Source organism: Polyodon spathula, chromosome 30 (assembly GCF_017654505.1).
Source record: "Polyodon spathula isolate WHYD16114869_AA chromosome 30, ASM1765450v1, whole genome shotgun sequence".
Taxonomy (NCBI): Eukaryota; Metazoa; Chordata; class Actinopteri; order Acipenseriformes; family Polyodontidae; genus Polyodon; species Polyodon spathula.
This window is the reverse complement of record NC_054563.1, coordinates 951651-975757: the sequence shown is the minus strand read 5'-3', so window position 1 is coordinate 975757 and position 24107 is coordinate 951651. Positions and strand designations below refer to the sequence as shown.

Sequence of the window (24107 nt, the reverse complement as noted above, 5' to 3'; positions counted from 1 at the left end):
TCTGTCTAGCATTATTCCTTGGGAAGGGTTCAAATCTGGAGGTGCGTGCTACCTGCTAATCCACGACAGCACGATGGTATGTTTTGGAAACGGGGAGTTACAGTGAACTGAATGTTGAGGCAGCCTGGAGGGGAGTGTAAATGAAACTGGATACACTGTTCCTCCTGTCGGTGTAATTATTTACCTTTCATTTGAATGGGATTGTTAATTAACACTCACGGATATCTGTTATTTGAACAGTGGGATTAATTAGCACAACTAATTACTGTTGGCTCTTTTGGAATTAACATAATAATTAGCATCAAATCACCTTTAAGCCAGAGACGTGTGTGTGGTGTTGTGCAGTCCTGAAGGAGGGAGTTGCACTCACTTGCGACTGTTTCGTTTTATTATGCAGGAATAAGACAGAAAACGTATTAAATCATTTCATCACCGAAATATATAACTAGGGCTAGTAAAGCTTTTCTCGATGTTAATGCGATGGTTAGACTTGCTTTTTGGTCTTGTTTTGTAAAAGTTAAGCAGCCAGATTGCAGCTATTGGGTCTGACCTACATCTCGGGACGTGACTAGCTACCAGAAAGCAACACTAACTATTAAAACAAATCTATTCAGTATAAGTAATAAAGCTGCTTGAGCTTTCAAGGCTCCTGGTTTTTTAAGCTCTGGTGTCACTCCTTTTAGGAGCTGTGTTCTGTACAAGCGTACTGTTTGCCTGAAGGCAGTGCTGTCTTGGAACCAAAATATTTCGACTTTGAATCTTTCTTACTGAAAGAGCCGGTTGTATTACCAGTGTGCACACAAGGAAGTAAGGCAAAGCAATTAAGTCCTTCACTTAAGCGTGTCACTGAATCCGGTGATCTGTCAGCAAGCTTGCTGCTTTCTGTAGATTCCCCGTCTCCTTTCTCAGCGTCTCTGAACTACCACTGCGGAGCGAGGCGGGGCTGCAGAAAGTGCAGGTTACTGCAGGCTTCGCATTGAATAACCGGGTCAGTCCAGGTTTTGTGTACTGTGGATCAATTCAATTGATCTAAACATTGCCTTCCATTAATCATTAAAAGAAGGGGGCTTGGAGAAAAGCAGTATCTCTAACAGTGTGTGTGAGTCTCCTCAGTGTATTGTTGTCTTTAAAGGGTTTAGTCCTAATTGAATATATCTATGGCAATATTAAGTTGCGCCACTGTTTTGATCCCTGCTTCTGCATTCCCTTATAAAAGTATACCCTGGTAAATGGGCAGTCATTTTGTAGTTTTCCCCCATGCCGTTCCATGGTTATACTCTTCGTTTAGCATGGTGTGCCATGTTTTTAACATGCTGTACTATACCTCTCAGGGCTTCACAATGCTTACCAATTCTTTACCATGCATTCACTATGCTTTATTACTTTTTGTTGTGCTTTTACTGTGGGGAACTCTTGTAAGGGGTTCTACAGCACCCGAAGAATTATCAATGGTCTTGTATTTACAGCACTGCATGTGGTTTGTTTGATACTGTACCACGAAAGGGACTCATACAGTAATGAGCTTGTGCATTTTGAGTTTTTTGTTGAATGAGCTAAAATGACAGATGTGGTTTTAATGTAGTAGTGATTGTGGTATTTAGCTCCGCCGCTGTTTCAAGCAGTTGATTAGACCCCCTTATATGTGCTCAGTGGAAATGCTACTTAATTCAACATCTTTCTGTTTTCTGATTGGCAGATTCAGTGTTTCATAACGGACATGCTACTGACTACCTGTTTGTTGGGAACATCGTCTATACGGTAAGTTCATTGCAAATGGCTCTCAGAAATACCTTTCTTTGTACCATTATTGGATTGGAAAATACCATAGACAAGCTTTCAAGCTTTTTAAGTGATCTAGTAAAACTGGATTGGATAAGAAGTAGTGTAGATGGGATGTAATGTAATGAGCCTATATAAAAATTGATGCAGGAAAAATAAAAAGCTTCTAGATTTAAATTCAGGAGCTTGTCTCCTGGCAAGATGTGAGTAAAACTGACAGGACACTAAGCTGCTCTTTCAGGAACAGCAGCTTGAAACCTGGTTCCAGGAGACCTAGAGACCTAGTTTGAGGAAGCTTCGCTGTATCAACCCCAAGTTTCCCCTGGTGTGCCATGCGGTGACCTGAAACCTAGTCTCTTGAAACCAAGTTCCAAGGTGTTCCCTCAGCTTAAGTTTAATAAAGGGGCTTTGAATTTTCAAGAAGACAGCGCACCTTTAGCACAGAGCGAACACAGTGACACAGCATTTGTTCTTTCTTTTCACAGTACGTTGTAGTGACAGTCTGTTTGAAAGCTGGCTTAGAAACAACCGCGTGGACAAGGGTGAGTATGAGAACAATTTGCTCAGCTAAGTAACGTACTGCTGAACTGCATGTACCAACCTCTTAACCTGCTGTTTGTCAGGCAGGCTGCATATACCGAAGAGCTTTGCAGGTCCAGAGGTGTGTTTTATGCAAGCTCATTCACTTACTCTTGTTTAAAAGTCACTGGTAGCAACAAAATTACAGATCTTGTTGTTCTTATAACAATAAAAAGACTAGATTCTGATCTGTACAAAGAAGACCACAAACATACATGTTTTTCTTGTAATGCAAGTGAGTCGTCTTCTTCTTTCGGTGTAAATTAGCAGACTGAGAGCTCTCCTGTTTTTACTTATCTGTCTGTGAAAGTCATGTAAAGTCAAACTCCAAAGTAATGCTTCAGTACTTGGGATTTAGATAAGGGAAATTAAATTGAACTTGTAAGGTCAGAGACTGCTTTGAGCTTGCCTTCCAGTATGATTTGAAATTCCTTGAGCCCAGCTCCCCATACAGAGACCAGCTGACCATTCAGAACGCTCCTTTCCCATGGATAATTGGATATCGGAATACCGTCGCCTCTGTGTCCCCAGTCGAAACTGGAAGCATTCTTCATAGGATTCCAAATGAATGGGAATGTCAAGCTCTCAGTGGACCAGGCACATCATAAAACTGCCATCAAGACTGCCTCATTTGTGTGTGATGGGTAATGGGTATACCCTCTTGCCGCCCAATAAAACATGTTTCTTTTCTTTGGGAAGCGAGTGTGTGGGTGAGCCCCCGGCTGCCTCTGCATCACGCTGTGTGTGTGTGTGTGTGTGTGTGTGTGTGTGTGTGTGTGTGTGTGTGTGTGTGTGTGTGTGTGTGTGTGTGTGTGTGTGTGTGTTTGCAGTGAGGGCTTCAGTCCCCAGTGCAGTCCCTTTAATGTGTCCTGTTAATAGAAAGCCCCGGGGAAAGTGTAAAAGGCGATTTCAAACCCTCCCTGCCCCATTAGTCTCAGCATTCCAGTAGTTAGCTAGTGAGTCAAACACCTGGCAGGGGGGGAGAGGGGGGGGGGGAGTTGCAGTGATGTGTGTTAGAGAGAGCTCTCCCAGGGGAGGGAATTAACAGAGCCAGCTGAGTACAGCATGTGGAGAGAGAGGCTCTGGGAGCCACAGTGACAGGCCAGGGCTGGGTGACAAACCCAACATAAAGGAGACTTGGTCCTGATTGCCGCTCAGGATGTGGTAGGCTATGCTATTCCTATTTAGCAAAAGGTATAAAAAGAAATCTAGTAAGTAGGTTTCAGACTTTGCCCAGATTCGCAGACTGCAATATGTAGAACAACAACATCAGTCTAACTAGCTATTTCTACCGTGCTATATGAAGATGAAGAAAACCAAAACATTTTAACTAATTATTAAAATAGTAAGTTTTCAGTTTATCAATTACTTTTCTTCTTCATTGTTACTTTCAAGTAAAATAGTTAATGAAAAGAAGAAGTAAATATCTATATACAGTATATACAGTATATATCTAGATAGATAGATAGATAGATAGATAGAGGTGTGAGTGTGAGTGTATGTGTGAGTGTGTATGTGTGAGTGTGAGTGTGTGTGTGTGTGTGTGTGTGTGTGTGTGTGTGTGTGTGTGTGTGTGTGTGTGTGTGTGTGTGTGTGTGTGTGTGTGTGTGTGTGTGTGTGTGTGTGTGTGTGTGTGTGTGTGTGTGTTTATTTTATTTAGAAGCTGCATTCACTGCAGAGCAATAGGAGCACAGCTGCAGCATGTTTGTTCCATAGGGAGGGCAGGCAGCAATCATCCAGTTTCACAATCCCAGCATTACTGCACACTGACAGCTCATAAAACAAGGTCATCAGTGTGAGCCAAACTAGAGACGAGAAAATCCCCTTGTATGCAAATGTATGCGGTCACGTGACATGTTAATAAAACAAAAGGAGTGAAGACACACCTGTTTCCACTCAAGCAGAGTTCCGGCAGCGAAGTGGTCCTGTTTCATAATTAAAGCTGTTCTGTAATTGTTTGGCCAGTCAGTGTATTTACTTTAAATTACTATAAGTGCAACCACAAGGCAGGTTCAAATAGATCACATAGAAATCTCTTCAAATGACGAAGTAATGCCGTTGTGTACCTCAATTTGATCCAGTCTTAAGGGCCAGAAAAAAACAAAAGCAAGCAGGGACAGTGTTGAGAGGTACACAGTACACTGGGCAATTAGCAGACATTAGTAAGTGGTTAACGACTGAATACCACAACGATAAAGAGGGGGGCTTACAATAAATTAGCTGTCCATAATAAAGTAAAACTTTTGAAGTCAAGTAACTGGAGTAATTCAAGTCTGAAAAAAAACATAACACTTTTGCATTGAGTCTGTAATTACTGTGTATTTACATAGTAGTTACTTAGTAAATACATGTGTACTTGCACATAATTACAATGTTATTGTGCATAGGTACTGTGTACTTAATATGTAAATCTTTTTGCATGATATAACCCTAACCCTAACCTTATCCTTTACCTTAACCTAACCCTAACCCTAACCTTATCCTTTACCTTAACCTAACCCTAACCCTTTCCTGATACAATTGTGCACTTACATTGTAACTATGCACAACAATATTGTAATTGTGTGTAAGTACACATGTATTTACTAGGTAATTAGTATGTAAATACACAGTAATTAGAGACACTCAATGTAAAGTGTTACCAGAAAAACATACAAAACTTGTGAATCACAATCACCTTAAAGACTTGAATGCATGAACTTCATAAAATGCCAAACTCAGTCAGGTTCTGAGGAATCAATGCTTCTGAACCTGTGTGCACATCCCAGCTGCTGGGCTCCTCTCTATCAGGACTGACCCTCGCTCCCATCCCAGCTGCTGGGCTCCTCTGTAACAGGACTGACCCTCGCTCCCATCCCAGCTGCTGGGCTCCTCTGAACAGGACTGACCCTCGCTCCCATCCCTGCTGCTGGGCTCCTCTGTATCAGGACTGACCCTCGCTCCCATCCCTGCTGCTGGGCTCCTCTGAACAGGACTGACCCTCGCTCCCATCCCTGCTGCTGGGCTCCTCTGTATCAGGACTGACCCTCGCTCCCATCCCAGCTGCTGGGCTCCTCTGTATCGGGACTGACTTGGCTCTCCTGCTCTCTCTCCCCTGCAGTTCAGTCACATGGCCGTGTGGGGCAGCATGCTGATGTGGATGGTCTTCTTCGGAGTGTACTCTGTCATCTGGCCTGCCATCCCCATCGCTCCGGACATGCTGGGTCAGGTCAGTGCTGCCTCTAGACTGCAAGATTACTGCGTTTCTGTGACACGCTTGAGCAGAAGATCACAACACGTGCTGTAGCATCAAAAAGAAACGCAGTCCAGACGTCTGTCTTGTCAGGGTTGTTCTGTACACTTCATTTGTTTTTTTTAAATCTTTAAAGTACTTTGAGGCGTTGCATCACGAAAGCCGCCCCACCCGGGTTTATTTTAGCAGGAGAGTGAAAGAGATTGACAGCTCTGGAGACAGGCTCACCTGTTGAAGACAGATGGGAAAAAGCTGCACGTCTACTTTTAGACACAGCGCTTCTCCCCCGTTGTCTGGGAAGAGATCTCTGAGCTGCGAAGGGAGGGACCGGCTCCTTCTCTTTGAAGAAATAATGTTTATTCATTAGGGTTTTTTTTAGTTTTTTTGTCTATTTAGCTGCTGCAACAAATTCCTCTTCTCTTTCCATTCCAGATGCTGTGTGTGTTTATTGACCTGGTTGGAAAGCTGTTGTCACTGAAATGATAGCAGCAGCAGAGTGACTGTCAGTCATGCATTGCTATTATAATTTCAGTTTGAGATCCCTGTCTAAATGTACTGCTGCTGTTTAAGTGCACTTTTTAATTTAAATAGGATGTTGCACAGTCGACAAACGCAAATAGAAATGCTTTTCATACTGCCATGATAATCGAGGATTTAAAATCTATTAGCATTTACTATTAGCACCAGCAGTGTTATCACTGGTCCCGGTCTTCTTTTGGATCTTTTGCTTGTTTTGTTTTTATCATTTCATTTGGGATGTGGAGCCTCTTGTGAGGCAGCATTTAAAGCACAGTTGAAGTATAGGACCCTGTTCACAGAACTTTATGGACTGCTGTAAGGAATGTTTAAGAACTGCTTTAAGGAATGTTTAAGGACTGCTGTAAGGGATGTTTAAGAGCTGTTTTAAGGAATGTTTAAGGACTGCTGTAAGGAATGTGTAAGAGCTGTTTTAGGGAGCTGTTCTTTTAAAGCCCATTTTGATTAATGTGATCAAGTTATCAGTTCACGAAACCACGAAACCTTTTACAGCTGTTTTAGCGACCCAAGAGAATGTAAACACTTTTCAAAAAAACATATTTAAAAAACATTCCTTATTATAACAGTTTCCAGATTTTTATGTGGTTTGCTTGTCACTAATAGGCAACACAGTAGATCATCACTCCTTTAAGTGGTTGAAGATACTACAAAATATTCTGAATTGTCTTAATGTTTAGACTCTAAGACTTTAAGTAGAGACTCTTCCCTCATTCTTATTCCTAATCTTTCCCCTAAGAACTGGTGTGTGTGTTACGCCCGGATTTCGAGAGGGCTTATCAGATTTCAATAGCATTAGTGCTGTTTCCAGGGCTGGCTGTTCTTTAATAGCGTTTTGTTCCTAGCTTTGGGGGGATGCCACTGGGTCCTGAAGATGAGGTTAGCATACCTGACAACACTGGAGCGCGAAACATTGAAAGATCTTTCAGTTTACTGCAATGGTAAAATGGCACGTCCGGAATGGGATTCAAACTGGGCAGGTCTGGCGGTGTGAGGGTTACCAGCACGCCTTGTATGAGCTCACTCTCTGCCACTTCTTTCTTGTTCTTTTTTATTATTGAAGATTGATTTGCTTGTTCTCTCTAGCGTTTCTTTCCGCTGTGTTGAGTTTTACATTTTCGTTTTCAGGTGTGCTCGCTTGTTTTTTCCACATTTGCTCGGGTTTGTCATAACATTCCGTCACGCTCGACTTATTGTGAGAGAGGATTCTGGGATGTCAGAAAGAACAGCCTGGGGTTATCCGGTTCTGGGTGTTCGCTTCTCTCAGGTCAAGGATGAGAATATGAGTGCCTGATACAGTTGAGGAAAGGTGCACACAGTGCCGTTGTGTGTTGCCTTTGTATTTGAATTGTACCCATCGCAGCAGTTCATTTGCTAATCAACATGGCTTTCTTCCTTGATAAAGCCTGACTCTTTTTCCCCCAGTTATATTTCATAGCATTTATAATACATAAAGCAGACGAGAATAACAAAACCCATGACTTCATGTGCACCTCGGTTCCCAGGCAGTAAGATGAATGGGCTGTGGCAGACTCAAGCAGATGATGTCAGAAGGCCTTGGTGCCTTGGCGTGATGGTTTTAATGCCTCTGGCAGGCAATCAAAACCCTTCTCGACAAGCTCCTGCCACTTCTCCCAGGCCTGTGTTAATCACCGCCTCTATCACCGGCTGCTTCTTCACTGGCTGCTCGTTCCGATTTTACAGACTTTACACACTTATCAAAAGTTTTTCAAATATAATGAAAGCTTTTCTTAAGCCAGGCTTGCTTTCATTTAAAAAGAAAGAGAAAAGAAAGAGCTACAAGATAGGAATCAGACCTAGGCTTTGAAAATATATTGGCAAAGTTCTCTGGACTTTCCCCCATCATTGCAAAGCTTGAAAGCTTTAAATTGTGTGTAAGTAATGTAGCTGTAAGAAGGGGAACGCAGACTGGCTTTATTTAAAAACCCATGAGATGAAACATGTAAGACCTTTATTCAGTGCCTGTATCTTCAAGCCTGACAAACAATCGGGATTTCATTCCATTTCCAGTTGTATGCCGCTCACACCTTGTGCTCAGAAGTTTCACCCCACGCAGTAGAAACAGCAGCAGGTGAGCGTTCCTTGGTGGCGTCCCCAGGAATGGATCGGGCAGGTGACTGGAGCTCCCCTGCACGGGGTGAGGGCAGCACTGAGCAGGAGATGACAAGCTGCAGCCCGTTCCAGATTCGCCAGAGCCCTCCGCTCTCCCACTGGTTGCTGCTGACAGACAATCCGGTGCTGAAAGGATTGATAACCCCCCGCGCCAAACCAGATGAGCAGAGGCCGTGGGGCTCCAGGAGCAGGGGTTCAAGAGCACCCCTCCCCTGAGACGTGCACCACTTTCCCAGGGAATGCCTTGCTGCTTGTTTTTATTGCTTATTTATAGATAACTGTATATACAGTCCAACTGAGATACAACGACGCTCTACAGCGGGGGATGGGGGGGGGAGGGGTCTGTTACTGTCCCGGTTTAACAGCTAATGGACAAGGCCAGTCTTGTGGGGACTCATTGTTAAACATTGTCTGGAAGGTGCCCAAATGAACGCCCAGGGAGGGTGAATCTCCTCGGGCCATCCCCAAGCAGGGACCTCTAAGCCTTCTCCAGTCGTCAGGTCCCACTCTCCCTGGATTGATGGACACAGTGCTGTCTGACAGGCAGGCTCTAATTGCTGCACTGTGTCTGACTGGCTGGCTGGAGCAGTTGTGAGGAGAGAGAGAGAGAGAGAGAGAGAGAGAGAGAGAGAGAGAGAGAGACGGGAGCTGCTGCCGTCAGTGGGCTGGTGGACAACACAGACTGAGTTCAATTACTCTCATTAATTCAATTTGTGTCAGGAATGTGTGTAAATAAACCCTGGCTGGCAGCTGCTGTTGCTCTCCTTTCTGCTGGTCTCTGGCAAGAATGCAGGGGCAGCCGTATGTAAACTCCCTCACGCTCTCTCGCTCTCTCTCTTGCTCTCTCTCTCTTGCCATCTCTCTCAGAGGAGGAGGCTGCAGGCAATGTAGATGGATTTCTTTTTTTTTTTTAGGAAAAAGATACAGATATGATTAGAACAAATGCTGAAGGCTCGATGGCGTACTATATTTGGCTATTTTATACAGAGCAATTATTAGTCCGATTTGTTTATTTTCAGGCAAAAACTGCTTATTATTCCCCTGCTAGGTGGAGGTGGACGCAAATATAACAACTTTACAGTTTTGCTTCTATCTGGAGCACCGCTTGTCCTAACTGTGACAAAACTGGCTCGGGACCTCCTTTAAGTTATTGAATGGGTCCTATCAGTAGGTGACAGTGAGCAATGCAGTAGAGTAATTAGGACATGGGATGCTGCAGTATATACAGGGTGATTAGACGTGGTAAACCCACACTGGACAGAGCGATGCGAGCGAAGTCGCCGAATGTCAAGCCACACCAGACGTGACTTGGAAACGATACAAAAGACTGTAAAGAAATACATGACCCCACCCATGCATTCCTATTGGACACACTAGAGATGGGCTGTCCCATTACAAAACAGGTCTTGTTTTGATAAAAGGTCACCACCCTGACCTCCAGCAACTCTGTTGTAAAATAAAGGTTTTACTTGTAAAATCTGTAGATCAGAGTTACTGAACAGCCCTATATGTCCAGCAGTTTTATTGTTATCATATATTAGCAGTAATTGTACAGGTGCACTCGTAGGTCTTGGGTTTTTTTTCATGGTAGCAGTAGTAGTAGTTGTCTGATTTTGAAGCCTGGTACATCTCCAGCTGTTAGCAGACATGGACAATAATAGTATAGTTGAACTGATATTTTCAACAAAATTATTTTATTGTTATACATTTATATATACAACTTACTGCAATCTCAATTGTGTTTCTTTTTCAAGTATTTTAATGTGCATTATTATTATTATTATTATTATTATTATTATTATTATTATTATTATTATTATTATGACGTTGTTGTATTTCTGATGTATTACCATCATCGTTCCTGTTATTACTACAAGCTATTCATCTAGAGAGCAATTTACACCAGTGCCAACTGCCCACCCTCCTCATCATCTCCTGCCAGAACACATGGCACCATTACTCTGGCACTCCACCTGTACTCTGCATGAACACCCATAGATGACCTAACAACAGAGACCCATGACAGCCATCAGCATCTTGCATATAAAGCTAGTGTAGAGTGACTGTCTTTCCATGATTGTGCTTACAGAGGCTTGTCTAATACTCACACTGAGATCCCACTTTGACAGAAGCATATGGAAGCACTGGTCTGTTTGCTTTGCTGTGTTGTGTCTACATTATTTAAGATTACAGAAGACTTGATAGGGGGCTGGATTGCATGTCTGCTCCATCAATGTTAGAAGCACTTCTGAACCCCTCAGGCTTTCAGCTTTAAACAAGGCATCCAGTTTTCTTACTCCATGGTCTTGGATGAAACTTCAGGAAGAACTGAAACTTGCTGTCTCCATACCTTTAAAGGAGCTCAAACAACACGCTGACATTGTGTAGCTGAGACATGCTTTTGTTTGTATTGGCTGTGCTCATTCAAATACACTGAAAGCAGCCAGGTTACCTGCCTGTTACCTGCTGAGGTGCAGAGGCTCTGCTGCTGAATGCTGCACAGGTGTGGTGCAGCCAGCCTCCAGGGCAACATTCTCTTTGCATTGTTCTAACGCTGGACTAATCTGCAGAGGCAACTCATCCATGAACGTAAGCACTCAAGCTCTTAAGAAACAGTCTGATGGGTTCCTAATCCAGGAGGGTGCTCTTAATCCAGCTCCGAGGTTGCCATGGTGAATGCTCCAGCCAATTGTGACCTATAAAAACTGGGCCTGGAGGAGGGGATCATGCACTTTGCAACACAATCCACGCTCCAGACTCCAGACCCTGTCTGTTTAAAGCACTCCTGAATTGAAGAGAGTGCACTTTTGTTTTCTCTCGGGACTCCGGAGAGTTTGGGCTAAACAGCATTTTAAAATAACCAACATTGGGACAGGAGGAGAGATCTTGAGCGTCGAATTGAGATTCACAGCATAGAGGGATCGTGTGTGTTGTAATTAGCTGAGGGTGTTAAAAAGCTCATCTGCTGATGTGTACGCTTCCCAGCTGTAAAGAGAAGTTCCACCTGAAAAGCACTGATTGACGGGGCTCAGTGAGCCACAGGGCTGAGGGTTCCAGTCTGTGCATGGGTTTATTCCTGATGATATCCTAACTGACCCATGTGAAGCGATAACTTTATTAAATGCATGGCGTTCAATCCTAACCACACAATTGTGTGCTACCTTACAGTGCACATAGTTAACACCAGTAAACAGTAACTACAGTGTACCTGGCTGCAGTTAATCTACCTGTGTTGAGTGGCAGATACAAGTGTCTCATTATATGTGGGAACTGCAACAAATGAATTTGTAGTGTTGGGTGCAGATCCTGTGCCCATAGGAGCAGTGCATCTCCAGTTTCAAAGCCTGGCTGTGAAGTGCTGAGCTGTCAGGCTCCTTCATGTGTTTACACTCACAGCTCTTCACTTGGGACTGTTTTGCAATTTTTTTTTTTTTTTGTGGATGGCTTGCAAAAATATGTCAACAGTTTGCAGCATTTGTAATACTGTAGCTTGCTAGTCCAAAAAAAAAAAAAAAGTAGTCCTTTGTTTGTGATTTGTTGACATCGGTGTGTACCGGTACATTTCAATCCTGGTATGTTTATGTTTAAAGATAACCCCGCAAACACAAATATCTGCTGTAAGCAACACCCGGGGGTGCCTGTGGAGAGCCAGGGGTGCCTGTGGAGAGCCTGGGGTGCCTGTATAGAGCCAGGGGTGCCTGTGGAGAGCCGGGGGTGCCTGTGTAGAGCCGGGGGTGCCTGTATAGAGCCGTGGGTGCCTGTGGAGAGCCAGGGGTGCCTGTATAGAGCCAGAGGTGCCTGTGGAGAGCTGGTGGTGCCTGTGGAGACCCGGGGGTGCCTGTGGAGAGCAGGGGGTGCCTGTGGAGAGCCGGGGGTGCCTGTGGAGACCCGGGGGTGCCTGTGGAGGCCTGTGGATAGTGTGCAGATCCGGTTTAATCTGCCTCTTATAAAGCAGTCAGGGGTAAAAAAAAAAACAGCCAGATTAAACTAATAACGCTGCATTTACAATAGTAGATAAAGTAGGTGTAACGTGATATAAAAAAGACTTTCAGATCGCCGGGCGGGCGGGGGGGAGGTAAGTTGAATCCTAATCTGCCTTTTCCATGTGCTGAAAGAATGTGAAGCGTCTTATTGCAGACGTTCCCCAGTCTATCTTTCCTAATCCTGCAGCCCCTCTGCACCTTTGGGTTTAGCAGAGTCCTGACAGGATGCTTAAAGTAATGCCGAGTGCGTTAAGATCCCTCCTATCTCTGGTGTCATGCCTGCTTGAGAGTGCTTCTTTTCTGTGGTGCTGGGGGCAGGGGGGAGGTGGAAGGGGGGGCTGAGGGTGTAGATGCCTTCCCTGGGGAGACTTGTGGATATCAGGATACCAGTTCAGCTAAAGTCTGCTTCAGAACGAAGCAGCGAGACCCAGGGGACCTCGTAGCTACTTGGGGATGCAGCAACTGCAGAGATGTCTCTGTAAACCAGTCTGCTTTCATGGGAGAGGGGAGAGGATCTAGTGATGTCCAGTCCAGGTCTTTGGTCCAACCAGGTCTGTAATGAGTTTATTGAACCTGCTAAGAGTCAGTTAGCTAATTTAGAATCTGATTGGAACAAAAACCCGAAATGGAATAGTTCTCAAGGGCCAGAGTTGCGCACCATTGGTGTGGGGGAACCATAAACCAAGCTCCCTTCAAAACATGTTAACAAACTCTTCTCAACTCAGACAAATTACTGCATATCAGTATTATGGCCAAGAAGAAAATTTATGAAAGTGCCTTGTGATGCTTTGAGCAAAGCAAGAACTGCACTAAACCAATGCTTCCTACAGCTATCACTGACCCATGCTGTGCCACAGTCTGTAAAATATAAAGACACTGAGTGTATACATTTTAAGTGGACTACCTCTGCAGTACATGTACTCAGGAGTATATTTATTCATTTCTATTCATGGAAATATGATGGAGGTGCTACTACAGTACTTGTGGGTTTGAAAAGCAGCCCCTTCATATTAGACAGAAATAACTTTTAACTACAAGGAAAGGATAATAAGAGACCCATAGAACACGCCAACTCAACATTCTGAGGTTTATTCTGCAGTTAAATAGCCTGATAATATCCTCTGACCTGACTGTACCTCTGGGTGTTTACAGGCCATTACATTCAGAAAATGCCTCCACACATTTTAATATAACTTTGTTTAAATATTTATCCAGGTTACTGAATCGAACCCACATGCAACGAGAGACCTTGAACTGAAAAAGAGATGCCTCCTTCAACACTGTCTGGGCCAGCATCTGTTCTGAACAAAGATGATTGTAGCTAAAAATGTTTTAGTTAAGAAATAGTTTCTACAGAGCAGTCCCACAATGCCATTCACCTCATTAGCATAGCAGAATGGAGCAGGCTCTTTAATTACTGCTGCAGGGTCGCTGGGACCCAAGCTGTTTGCTTCATTAAACCCTCCTGGCGCTACAGCACAGCGAACGCTGAAAGAATCCCTGGCTCCCTTCACAGTCCTATCGAAATTAGCATCTCACTCCTGTCCCGGGGCCCCAGCAGACAAGAGCTTGGCAAAAAAAAATAGGAGAAGAAAAAGAAGAAGGAAAAAAGAAGATGCTAATTGGCTAGACCCGCTCAGGAACAATATGCCTTGCCAGTGTGACAAAGGCGCTAATGTTTCATTCAGCTGCAGATGAATCCTCTAAAAGCCCTTTCTCTTTGCTCCGAATTATCATGCTACACAAGGTCGATGGAATAATTGACCCTGGGCGGCCGCAGGAGCGAGGTGTTCAATTAGGAATGACGTCGGGGCTGCCTGGAGGTCACAGGTAATCTGAAAGGTGGTTTTCACAAAGGGGCTTCAAACATCAGTATCTCAGGCAGGGGCCCACGCGCTCTGTCCCAGTGCCAAGCAAAAGCAGCTAGCAATGTCCTAGAATGGAAAACTGTCTAATTCCCATGACATCAACTGTTCTTTCTTTCAGGGCAGGCAGTGAGACATGTGTTGCAGCTTATTGACATGGAAGTTGTTGAGGTCATGGGTGTGCGGTCCAGTGCTGCAGGAAAGCTAGACGAGTGTGTGTGTTCAATGCTGATGCATTTCAGTGTAACATTCTGTGCAAATGCTCAGAAACTTTGGTTGTGAAGGTTGTTGTTTTGTCATAAGTGTTGTTGCTGCTTTGTTCTATACCTAGAGGAAAGTTCATGTGGGGAATGGTTGCATACCACAAAACTAATGCTTGATATGTTGCCTACTAATTTTACCCATCCTTTAAATACGTGCCTTTTTATTTTATTAAAGAGTCTCTGCCAACTCTTTAGCAAGTTTTTGTGTCATTTTTACAATAGCTAATGTATAATAGATGATCATTGCATTGGCCTGTTTGGTCTGCTGCATTGAGATGCTTCATTATAATTGTTAAGATCAAACGCTAAAGTTCCTTATAGCTGGAGGTGATGAGAAGTTCTTTAAGTGTTACCAAGGAACTTATCAATGGTTAAAGTGCAGCTGTACCATTAGATCTCCTGGAATTATTATAAAACATAAGAAAGGGTTAGATGTTGAAATGCATTACCGCAAGGACTAAAAGGTTTAATCTCAGTACCGTTTAATACATTAAACTGTTATTAATTGGATAATACGGGCCAGCTTTTATCCACTTCTTTATTCATTTGTAAACCAGGAAGGCGGCACAACTAGTGATCACTATACATATGCAATACTGTACACGTTACTCTGATGATAATATAAATATACTGATGTAAATATATTAATACATATTTTCTTAAAATCCAGAACTTCGAAATGCATTTTCAAGCAACCTAAAATCAGTAGCAAATGTTTCAACCCAATCTCAGGAGCCCCTGATATGACATACTGTGGGCAGTGTCTGATCTCTGGTGCAAAGTCTGATTTTGTAGGGAGTTACGTTGTGTAGCCAGCAGTACTCTGGGTCTGACGCTTATTCACGGCTGGGACTCAAGGGTCAAGACAGAATTCTGGAAACAGAAGCAGTGGCCAACGTTACCAGCAGTTGGCTGACGGGACGATTGAGGCAGATATACCACAGCAATTGACCAGTTAGGCTTCAAAGCCTTAAACAGTTGTAACTTTGTAAAAACTAACAACAACCTCCAAAGTCCAGAGCTCTTAAATCATTAATCCACATTCTGACACCTCTGGCGCCTCACCAGATGGCTGCTACCTCTCTAACGGTACAGAAATGTGCACATGTGCATTCCAGAGATCTGGCATCTGTGGGTAGCTAGTCTGCGGTTAGTACTAATCCGTGGCTGTGTTACTGTAATCGCTCATTGATCTATATTTTGAATATTCCCTATTATATATTCGCATTGTTCTGCCCTCATTGATCAGGTCTGGGAGGGTTGTCTTCCTGTGTATTGTGTGCAATGCAGATTTAAAAACTTGTGCATTATGGACGGCCTCAGGGCCTGTTTTGCTCATTGTACTCCAAGAACAATAGCAGATCCGCTGCTGTTGCCAGTCGCTGTTGGGGCTCAAGCGTGCCGAATTACATTAGGCAGACCTGTGGATAAATGTAATGTTTTCTATAACTGTCTATGCAGATGTATGTGCCCGAGATTGTGATTTCCTCCCCTGTCATCGTACAGTGTACTGCGAAAGCTTTGAGTAGGGGCTCCCTGGATGTTAGGCAAAAGAAGCACTGGTAAACCAGGGTAAAAAACCAAACCCTAGCACTCCCCTTACTACAGCAACTTGCTCATTGGATAGATCTTTTTTTTTATTTAATTAGATTTTTTACTGTAGGTAGTTTAGTAACTGAAACCCACCAATCCTGCCACAACACTACAAATTCACTTCCTGTGCAGGGGTTCCCAGATTATTTATAGCAAACAAGTTAGCACCACAGATGTCACTCCTCGTTTGTTTAAATCTCCCTCAGTTGACAGTTCTGACCTGGGCATCTGAGGGAATGTAGCGGTGTAACTGCATGGGTAGAACTGCAGGCGTGACAGTTTAATTACGTGCTTATGCACATTTTCGTTTTTATTATTTAGCTAACATGGTGGTTGCTGTTTCGCAGTAAGTGAATGTGCTTTTGAGCACTTACTGGGTGCTGTATTAAATTGTAGTGTAGAACCAAAATCAACATTAGCCAAATGAGGTTTATCTCTGGGTTTGAAAACAGATAACGTTTTCAACTTCTATGTCATCTAGTTAGCGACTGATCCATTTATTGTAGAGTATACATGAGAGGGTCCGCTTTCTTTAATGCTGTGTTAACTACTTAACTTCATGCAAGAGGTTAGCCAGAGCAGTCACAGTCAGAGGGGCCTCATAATCGCACGTGTGTAAAACTGAGAGGCTGTCGGATTATAGCCAGATCCATCTGAAACATCAAGAGGAGGCTAGGAGTGTGTGGTACAAGCGTGGTGAAGACCTGGGACTGGTTCTGAAATGATGCTGCTCTGTGTGATTGGAGACTGGTTCTGAAATGATGCTGCTCTGTGTGATTGGAGACTGGTTCTGAAATGATGCTGCTCTGTGTGATTGGGGACTGGTTCTGAAATGATGCTGCTGAAATGATGGGGACTGGTTCTGAAATGATGCTGCTCTGTGTGATTGGGGACTGGTTCTGAAATGATGCTGCTCTGTGTGATTGGGGACTGGTTCTGAAATGATGCTGCTCTGTGTGATTGGGGACTGGTTCTGAAATGATGCTGCTCTGTGTGATTGGGGACTGGTTCTGAAATGATGCTGCTCTGTGTGATTGGGGACTGGTTCTGAAATGATGCTGCTCTGTGTGATTGGGGACTGGTTCTGAAATGATGCTGCTCTGTGTGATTGGGGACTGGTTCTGAAATGATGCTGCTCTGTGTGATTGGGGACTGGTTCTGAAATGATGCTGCTCTGTGTGATTGGGGACTGGTTCTGAAATGATGCTGCTCTGTGTGATTGGGGACTGGTTCTGAAATGATGCTGCTCTGTGTGATTGGGGACTGGTTCTGAAATGATGCTGCTCTGTGTGATTGGGGACTGGTTCTGAAATGATGCTGCTCTGTGTGATTGGGGACTGGTTCTGAAATGATGCTGCTCTGTGTGATTGGGGACTGGTTCTGAAATGATGCTGCTCTGTGTGATTGGGGACTGGTTCTGAAATGATGCTGCTCTGTGTGATTGGGGACTGGTTCTGAAATGATGCTGCTCTGTGTGATTGGGGACTGGTTCTGAAATGATGCTGCTCTGTGTGATTGGGGACTGGTTCTGAAATAATGCTGCTCTGTGTGATTGGCATCTGCATTTTAGAAACAAAGGATACAATGACTGTGACTTGCTGTAATTCTAGCAGCAGCTGTAATTGGATGCATGTATATTGGGGAATGATGCTGCATGTGTTAGATTCATGTATATCTATTAGATGACATGTATATCTATTAGATGCATGTATATCTATTAGATGCATGTATAGCTATTAGATGCATGTATATCTATTAGATTCATGTATATCTATTAGATGCATGTATATCTATTAGATTCATGTATATCTATTAGATGCATGTATATCTATTAGATTCATGTATATCTATTAGATGCATGTATATCTATTAGATTCATGTATATCTATTAGATATGTATATCTATTAGATTCATGTATATCTATTAGATTCATGTATATCTATTAGATTCATGTATATCTATTAGATGCATGTATATCTATTAGATTCATGTATATCTATTAGATGCATGTATATCTATTAGATTCATGTATATCTATTAGATGCATGTATATATATGTCCTTGTTAAAGATAAACAAGTAGTAACTTCCCTGAGCAGTTGTGCCTCAGTTCAAATGAGCTCATGCTGTTTGTGTGCCAGAGACCTTGGGTACTGCATGATATTAATACTAATTTGGAATATAATAATAGAGTATAGAGAATTATATAGCTTGCACTGTTAACACCTGAACTAATTACCCAACTCACTGACACCAACGGAACATACATATTAGATACAAAAACAAGTTAGTTTGTAGTCAACAGAGTCTAATTATGAGAAGGAAATCTAGGTCTTTATTATTTTTTGAAAAACTGGGGCAGATATCGCAGCCTAACTTCTTCAGCAAGACCAGGCTTTCAGGTACCCGAGAGGTTTTGTAAAAGTATCGACCCATCCCAGGCGTTCAGTAAATCGAGTCATTAACGTGTTGATTTCAAAACAAGAAAAGCTGTAGGGCCACAGCCTAGGTACTGCAGTGAACATGTAAGCGCCCCCTAGAGGAGAGGAAAAGAATCTTCCAGGCGGCTCGTAAAACACAATGCTCAAGCGAATGGCCATGAGGTGGTGCTCCGTTGTAAAGGTGAGGGAAGGACAGCGTTTCCTGTTTTGAAATCCGCACTTTAATGAATGGATTTATTGAATCGCTGCCGGAAAGTAATTCCGAGTATGAGTAACGAGTAGCAGCACAGATACAGTGAGTAGAGGTTGCTGCAAATGGGTTGTAACAAAATAAAAAAATACAAACCAATAATTACAATTATTTTGTTTTTACATTTAAACCCCAGTATGTCCTGTACAGTTGCAATGAAGTGTGCTCTTTACACTTCCCTCTTCAAGGAGAATGCACAGATTTAATAACGGTTTTCTGAGCAGCAGCCAAAAGGAAGCACAGTGCTTTTCCACATAAATAAATTGAAACTGATCAGCTGGAGGAGCAGGGAGAGGGCGAATCTGGTTCTACCCAACAGACTGGCATTGCCAATCAGAAGCTAAAACACACACACACACACACACACACACACACACACACACACACACACACCCCTCACTGCTGCCCCTGTCTCTGCAGGACAGTCGGCAGGCAGGTGCTTCCTGAGATTGAAATCGCTGAGCCTTCTGACAGGCCCTCGCTCTGTTTACTCATCTGTCTGCCCACGCTGACAGCACAGCATTTGCTCATTCCCACAGTTGGTCTGTGCCGGACACATAACAGATGTGGGGGATTAATGGGAGGGACCAAGGGGCTTCTAGATCCCTGTCTGCAGGACTGCCTGAATCCCCTGTGGAAGCAATCCACTCAGGCACTGCGGGCAACACTAGCAGCTACCTGGAGTGGAGAATATTAATGAGAATCCTAACGGTGCTGGGGAGTGGGCTGGTGGCTCAGTAGATTGCATATCGGAATTGACCTACGCTCTTTAACTGCCATGCTGGAGGTGGGATAGGGGGAGGGGGTCTAAACATACTTTAACTGAATTTCCCAAATCTGAGAATTAGTCTGGTAACTTTTTTCCATTTTAGCTATGGTGGCTGCTGGATTGTATTACATTAAAATGGCAAACAAGCTTTACCATGTTGTATTGCAATTTGTTGTGCTTATACCATGGTAGGGTAAGGGGTGTCCCAAGCCCACATGTCTGCAGCTCTCTTCTGTTTCGTTGAACTTTGCCCAGACAAGTTGTACTGCTACCCCCACCTTCTTGGACGCAGGCATCTACTTCAGGGTTACAAGTCACAACTGGAAAATCAATTTCCCTTCCTGATTGCTCTCATTCATGAACTTGCGTGGCCCGGGTGCTCTTTGCGAATCCCGGCAGACAGTAACAGTGGGAATACCACTTCATAATCACATCCTGTCAATGCACGAGCCAAAACAATATCCTACCAAAACACAAATCTCATTCCAACGTTTGCAAGATTTTTCTTTTGCACAAAACAAACATTCATATATTTGACTTTTATATCACTGATCTCTGGCAGTCATATATATATATATATATATATATATATATATATATATATATATATTTTTTTTTTTTAATTATGTCTCAATCCTAAAATTCTAGATGTTGCAAGACTTTTGGCTACAGCTGTACAGCACAGTAGTAAAACCGATACCTAGCACACTTTCTTTGTACCTGTTCTCATGTATACTCAATGATTCGCTCAGACGCACAGTGAAAGTGGAGCCGGTGTTGTGTATATGAATTATTAAAATATAGCTAAATCCGGAATAATCTTTTGAAAAGCTGGTTTCAATCCTGACACAGTGTGAGGAGAGTGGACGATTCAGGATGTATTTCTGGAGAGAAAACCCAATTGAAGACGTACTTTCAGTGCCAGCTTACAGGTATTTGACTGTAATGAATCCTCTCTGACTATATTATAAAAAGCAAGCGCTGATTTGATTTCAAGCGGGCCGTTGATTCCACGCCAAGCTAGCCGCCTTCCAAGCACATCTTCTCATTGTAACCAGGCTCTCTTGATCTCATTTGTAGCCAGTTACCAGTTTCCGTTGTGTAGTTTTAATATGGTGGGTGTTGCTTTTCTTGGGGGAGGGGTTGTGGCAGCATTAGTTGTCCCAGAATAAAGACTAGATGGACCACACACAAATCAGCTGAATACTCCACCATACTGTCTACGAAGAATGCCACTGGCATGAGCTGGGAGCACCAGTTTAAATGAATTTCTATGCAGGCACATACTACCCTGTTCTGCATATTCTCCCAGGAATGTGTGTATATAGGATTTGGTGTGTTCCTTCATTGAGGTGTCTGTGATATTCCTGAGAGCTTTGTGTTAGGGTTCCTTCAGCGTCTGGGTCAGGTGCTGAATGAAGTGCATTAGAAACAGGATCCTTTATTTGCCTGAGGGGGGAAACTGAAATACATGCTTTTACCCATTGACTGATAAGAATTGCATTGCCTGACCAGTGTCTTTACCAGCCCGTGAAGTTCTATTGCCCTCATTTCAGGACAGGCTGCTTTGTCATTGCATGGAGCATTTGTAAGTGGCATCTCCCTGTTATTTTCATTTTCTCTTTAACTGTGTTGTATGAGAACTTACTCTAGCTTTGTAAACTACAAAAGAAAAACAGCCTGATTCACAAACATTTCATTTTATTCAAAGAATGTTTTTCTAAAAACTAATTTAAGAAATAAAGTTGTGTCTCTTCTAGAGTGTCGTTAAAGAAACCGACAGCAGTCTGTGAATATTAAACTCTATTTGCACAGTTTTAAAAACCCATTCTTTAAATATACAAGAGATAAAGCTTTGTGAATCCGGCTCCTAATATTCCAGAGCTCCATGGAAACAGTGGGGTCAGTTTTAATACCCTAGAGAGACTGGGTGATTGAAATGCAGCTGATCTTCAGCCTTGTTCCTGTACTGAGATCTGTTAAGATCATTAGATCCCTATCTGCCACCCTGTTCATTCAGAATCTATAAGAAACGAGCTTCTTGAAGACATCATGTATGGGAGCTCATTGAGCGTAGCCTAGCCTGGGGGTCCATAAACAGTTTACCACACCCCTGACACCCTGCCAGGCCTTGCAATGATTTAACACTGAACGACTGATTTATACGTCCCGGGACACCTGCCCCGCGGCAGGGGGGCTAGAGGAGGAGATGGCTCGCCTCCAAAAAAAAGGCTCCAGTGTGTCTCTGCCAATCGCTGACCGAAAATAAACAGGGGCCGAGCTGAGGCTGCTGCTATCGTTACAGAAAAGATTCCGAGTTCCAATTGCCAGCTGCATCCACGGATAAATAGAAGAGCCATCAGCACTGAAACACCTGGACATGCATAAGCGTGTGCTGCAGCAGGACGAAACAACAGAGAAGCAAGAGGAAAACAGAAGCTGCAATGCGGCTAAAAGCAAATGCATATCAGCCAGATGGCAGACACAGTGGTGGCTACAGTAATCAAACGGATGATTACCAAAATACAGGAGTTTATTCAATGCACTGCTCTTCCAAGCTGTTTTATCTGGTGCCCAAAATAGACCATTTTAGTTGTGGAACGTGACATAAGAAAAGAAGAACATTTATGAACGAGAAGTCAAGTTTTAAAGGATCCCAATTTGGAACTCCCTACCGAGATACATTAGAAGCTTCCACTCTCTTTCCCTTTTTAAAACACTTATAAAAACATTTTAGTTTGATCAGGTTTTTAGTTAAAATTCTTATTGTAGTATATTGTTTTTTTTTCTGGTTTTGTTATTTTATTTTTTTTGTAGATTTTTTAGACTAAAGTGTTTGTTTTTTGCTTTTTCCTTTGCTGACTTTGTAAAGTGCCCTGAGACGCTCCTCATGTATGTAGGGGGCTTTATTAAATGTAAATTTGATTGATTGATTGATTGATTGATTAACTGATTCGATTGAATGGCTAGGTAACCCATTCCACTCCCTCGCCCCTTTCAGTGCAAAGAAGTGCCCCGAGTCTGTCCAAAATCTACCTTTGGAAAGCAACCAAAAACAATAATTTCATACAGTAAATAAAAAGCAAAACGCCCCCCCCCCCCCCCCCAAAAAAAAAAAAAAAAAAACAAAAACAAACAGTTTACTTAAAAATCACTAAAAAATAAGCACAGAAAAATTGAAATGAATAAAAACCGAAAAACAGAAGCCCTAGATTTCCTGTAAGTCAGTTCAGTTGTGTGTGTTCAGGTATTTCGTGTCACTATACTTCTTCACTTGTGCTGCTGTTCACATGTGTTGATCTTATACTTCCTGTCCTGCAGGCCGGGATGGTGATGAGATGCTGGAGTTTCTGGCTGGGCCTGATTTTGGTGCCCACTTTATGCCTGATCAAAGAAGTGGCCTGGATAGCGTGAGTACAGAAAATAATAATAATAATAATAATAATAATAATAATAATAATAATAATAATAATAATAATAATAAATAAATATTGCAAAGTCTTTGTGTGCAGATCAATTCAGTGTATTGCTGTCTATCTTCCAAGAAAGAAAGAAAAGAATTACAGCAGTACAGTGTTTTATGGTCCAAACCTGGGGCTACAGCTAATGGCCAAAGGTTGTGCAGCACCATCTAGAACACATTTTGCTTCAGAAAGTCTAATGAAACCTGCTGAATAATGTTACTTTAACACACTGAATTACATACCGTTTTGCAGTTTTCCATATGCAGTACTTCATGAAAAACTGACAAAAATTGAAAAAATGTGGTATTTGGAAAGTGTGTGTGGGAAAGGTATGAGACAATGCTACTGTGATGTATGAAGCCACGTTTAGAAACCCTGTACGCCCCTCTCTCTCCCCCAGGGTCAGGCACACCTGCTGCAAGTCCCTGCTGGAGGAGGTGCAGGAGCTGGAGGCGAGGGCACAGGACCCTGGCACCGCTGTGCTCCGAGACACCAACGGGAGGAGGTAAGAGAAGAGTCCCTCTGAGCCGTCGAGCCAAAAAGGTCCCCCCAACGTCTCTGACTAAAGCGGTTTGCTGTGGAGAATTCATAAACAGTGCTGTTAAAAACGCACACACACACACTCACAGACACACAGACACACACACACACACACTCTCACTCACACACACACACACACACACACACACACACACACACACACACACACACACACACACACTCACACACACACACACACACACACACACACACACACACACACACACACACACACACACACACACAAAAAACACACTGTCACACACACACACATCCTCACACACACACACAAACACACACTCGCACACACACACACACACACACACACACACACACACACACACACACACACACACACACACACACACACACACACACACACACACACACACAAAAAACACACACACACACACACACTCACACACACTCTCACACACACTCACACACACACACACACACTCACACACACACATACACACACACACACAAACACACTCACACACACTCTCACACACACTCACACACACACTCAGAGATATATACTCACACACACACACTCTCGCGCACACTCACAGTTATATACTCACACAAGGCAGTGTGTTTTTTATTGCATGATACTGCAGCCTGCAGCACGTCCACACTCACTGGAGTACAAATAGAAAGAAATGTGGGATGTGTTTGC

The 24107-nt window shown here is 43.1% G+C and overlaps 1 protein-coding gene across 1 annotated transcript in view; it reads left to right on the top strand.

The window, feature by feature from the left end:
• Positions 1–24107, top strand: part of LOC121302757 (phospholipid-transporting ATPase IB-like) — a 40429-nt gene that overhangs the window by 4356 nt on the left and 11966 nt on the right. The window contains exons 4-8 of the mRNA XM_041232925.1: positions 1697–1758; positions 2265–2321; positions 5459–5566; positions 22743–22831; positions 23286–23390. Of these exons, the coding sequence (XP_041088859.1) occupies positions 1697–1758; positions 2265–2321; positions 5459–5566; positions 22743–22831; positions 23286–23390 (421 nt within the window). The remainder of the gene's footprint in view (positions 1–1696; positions 1759–2264; positions 2322–5458; positions 5567–22742; positions 22832–23285; positions 23391–24107) is intronic.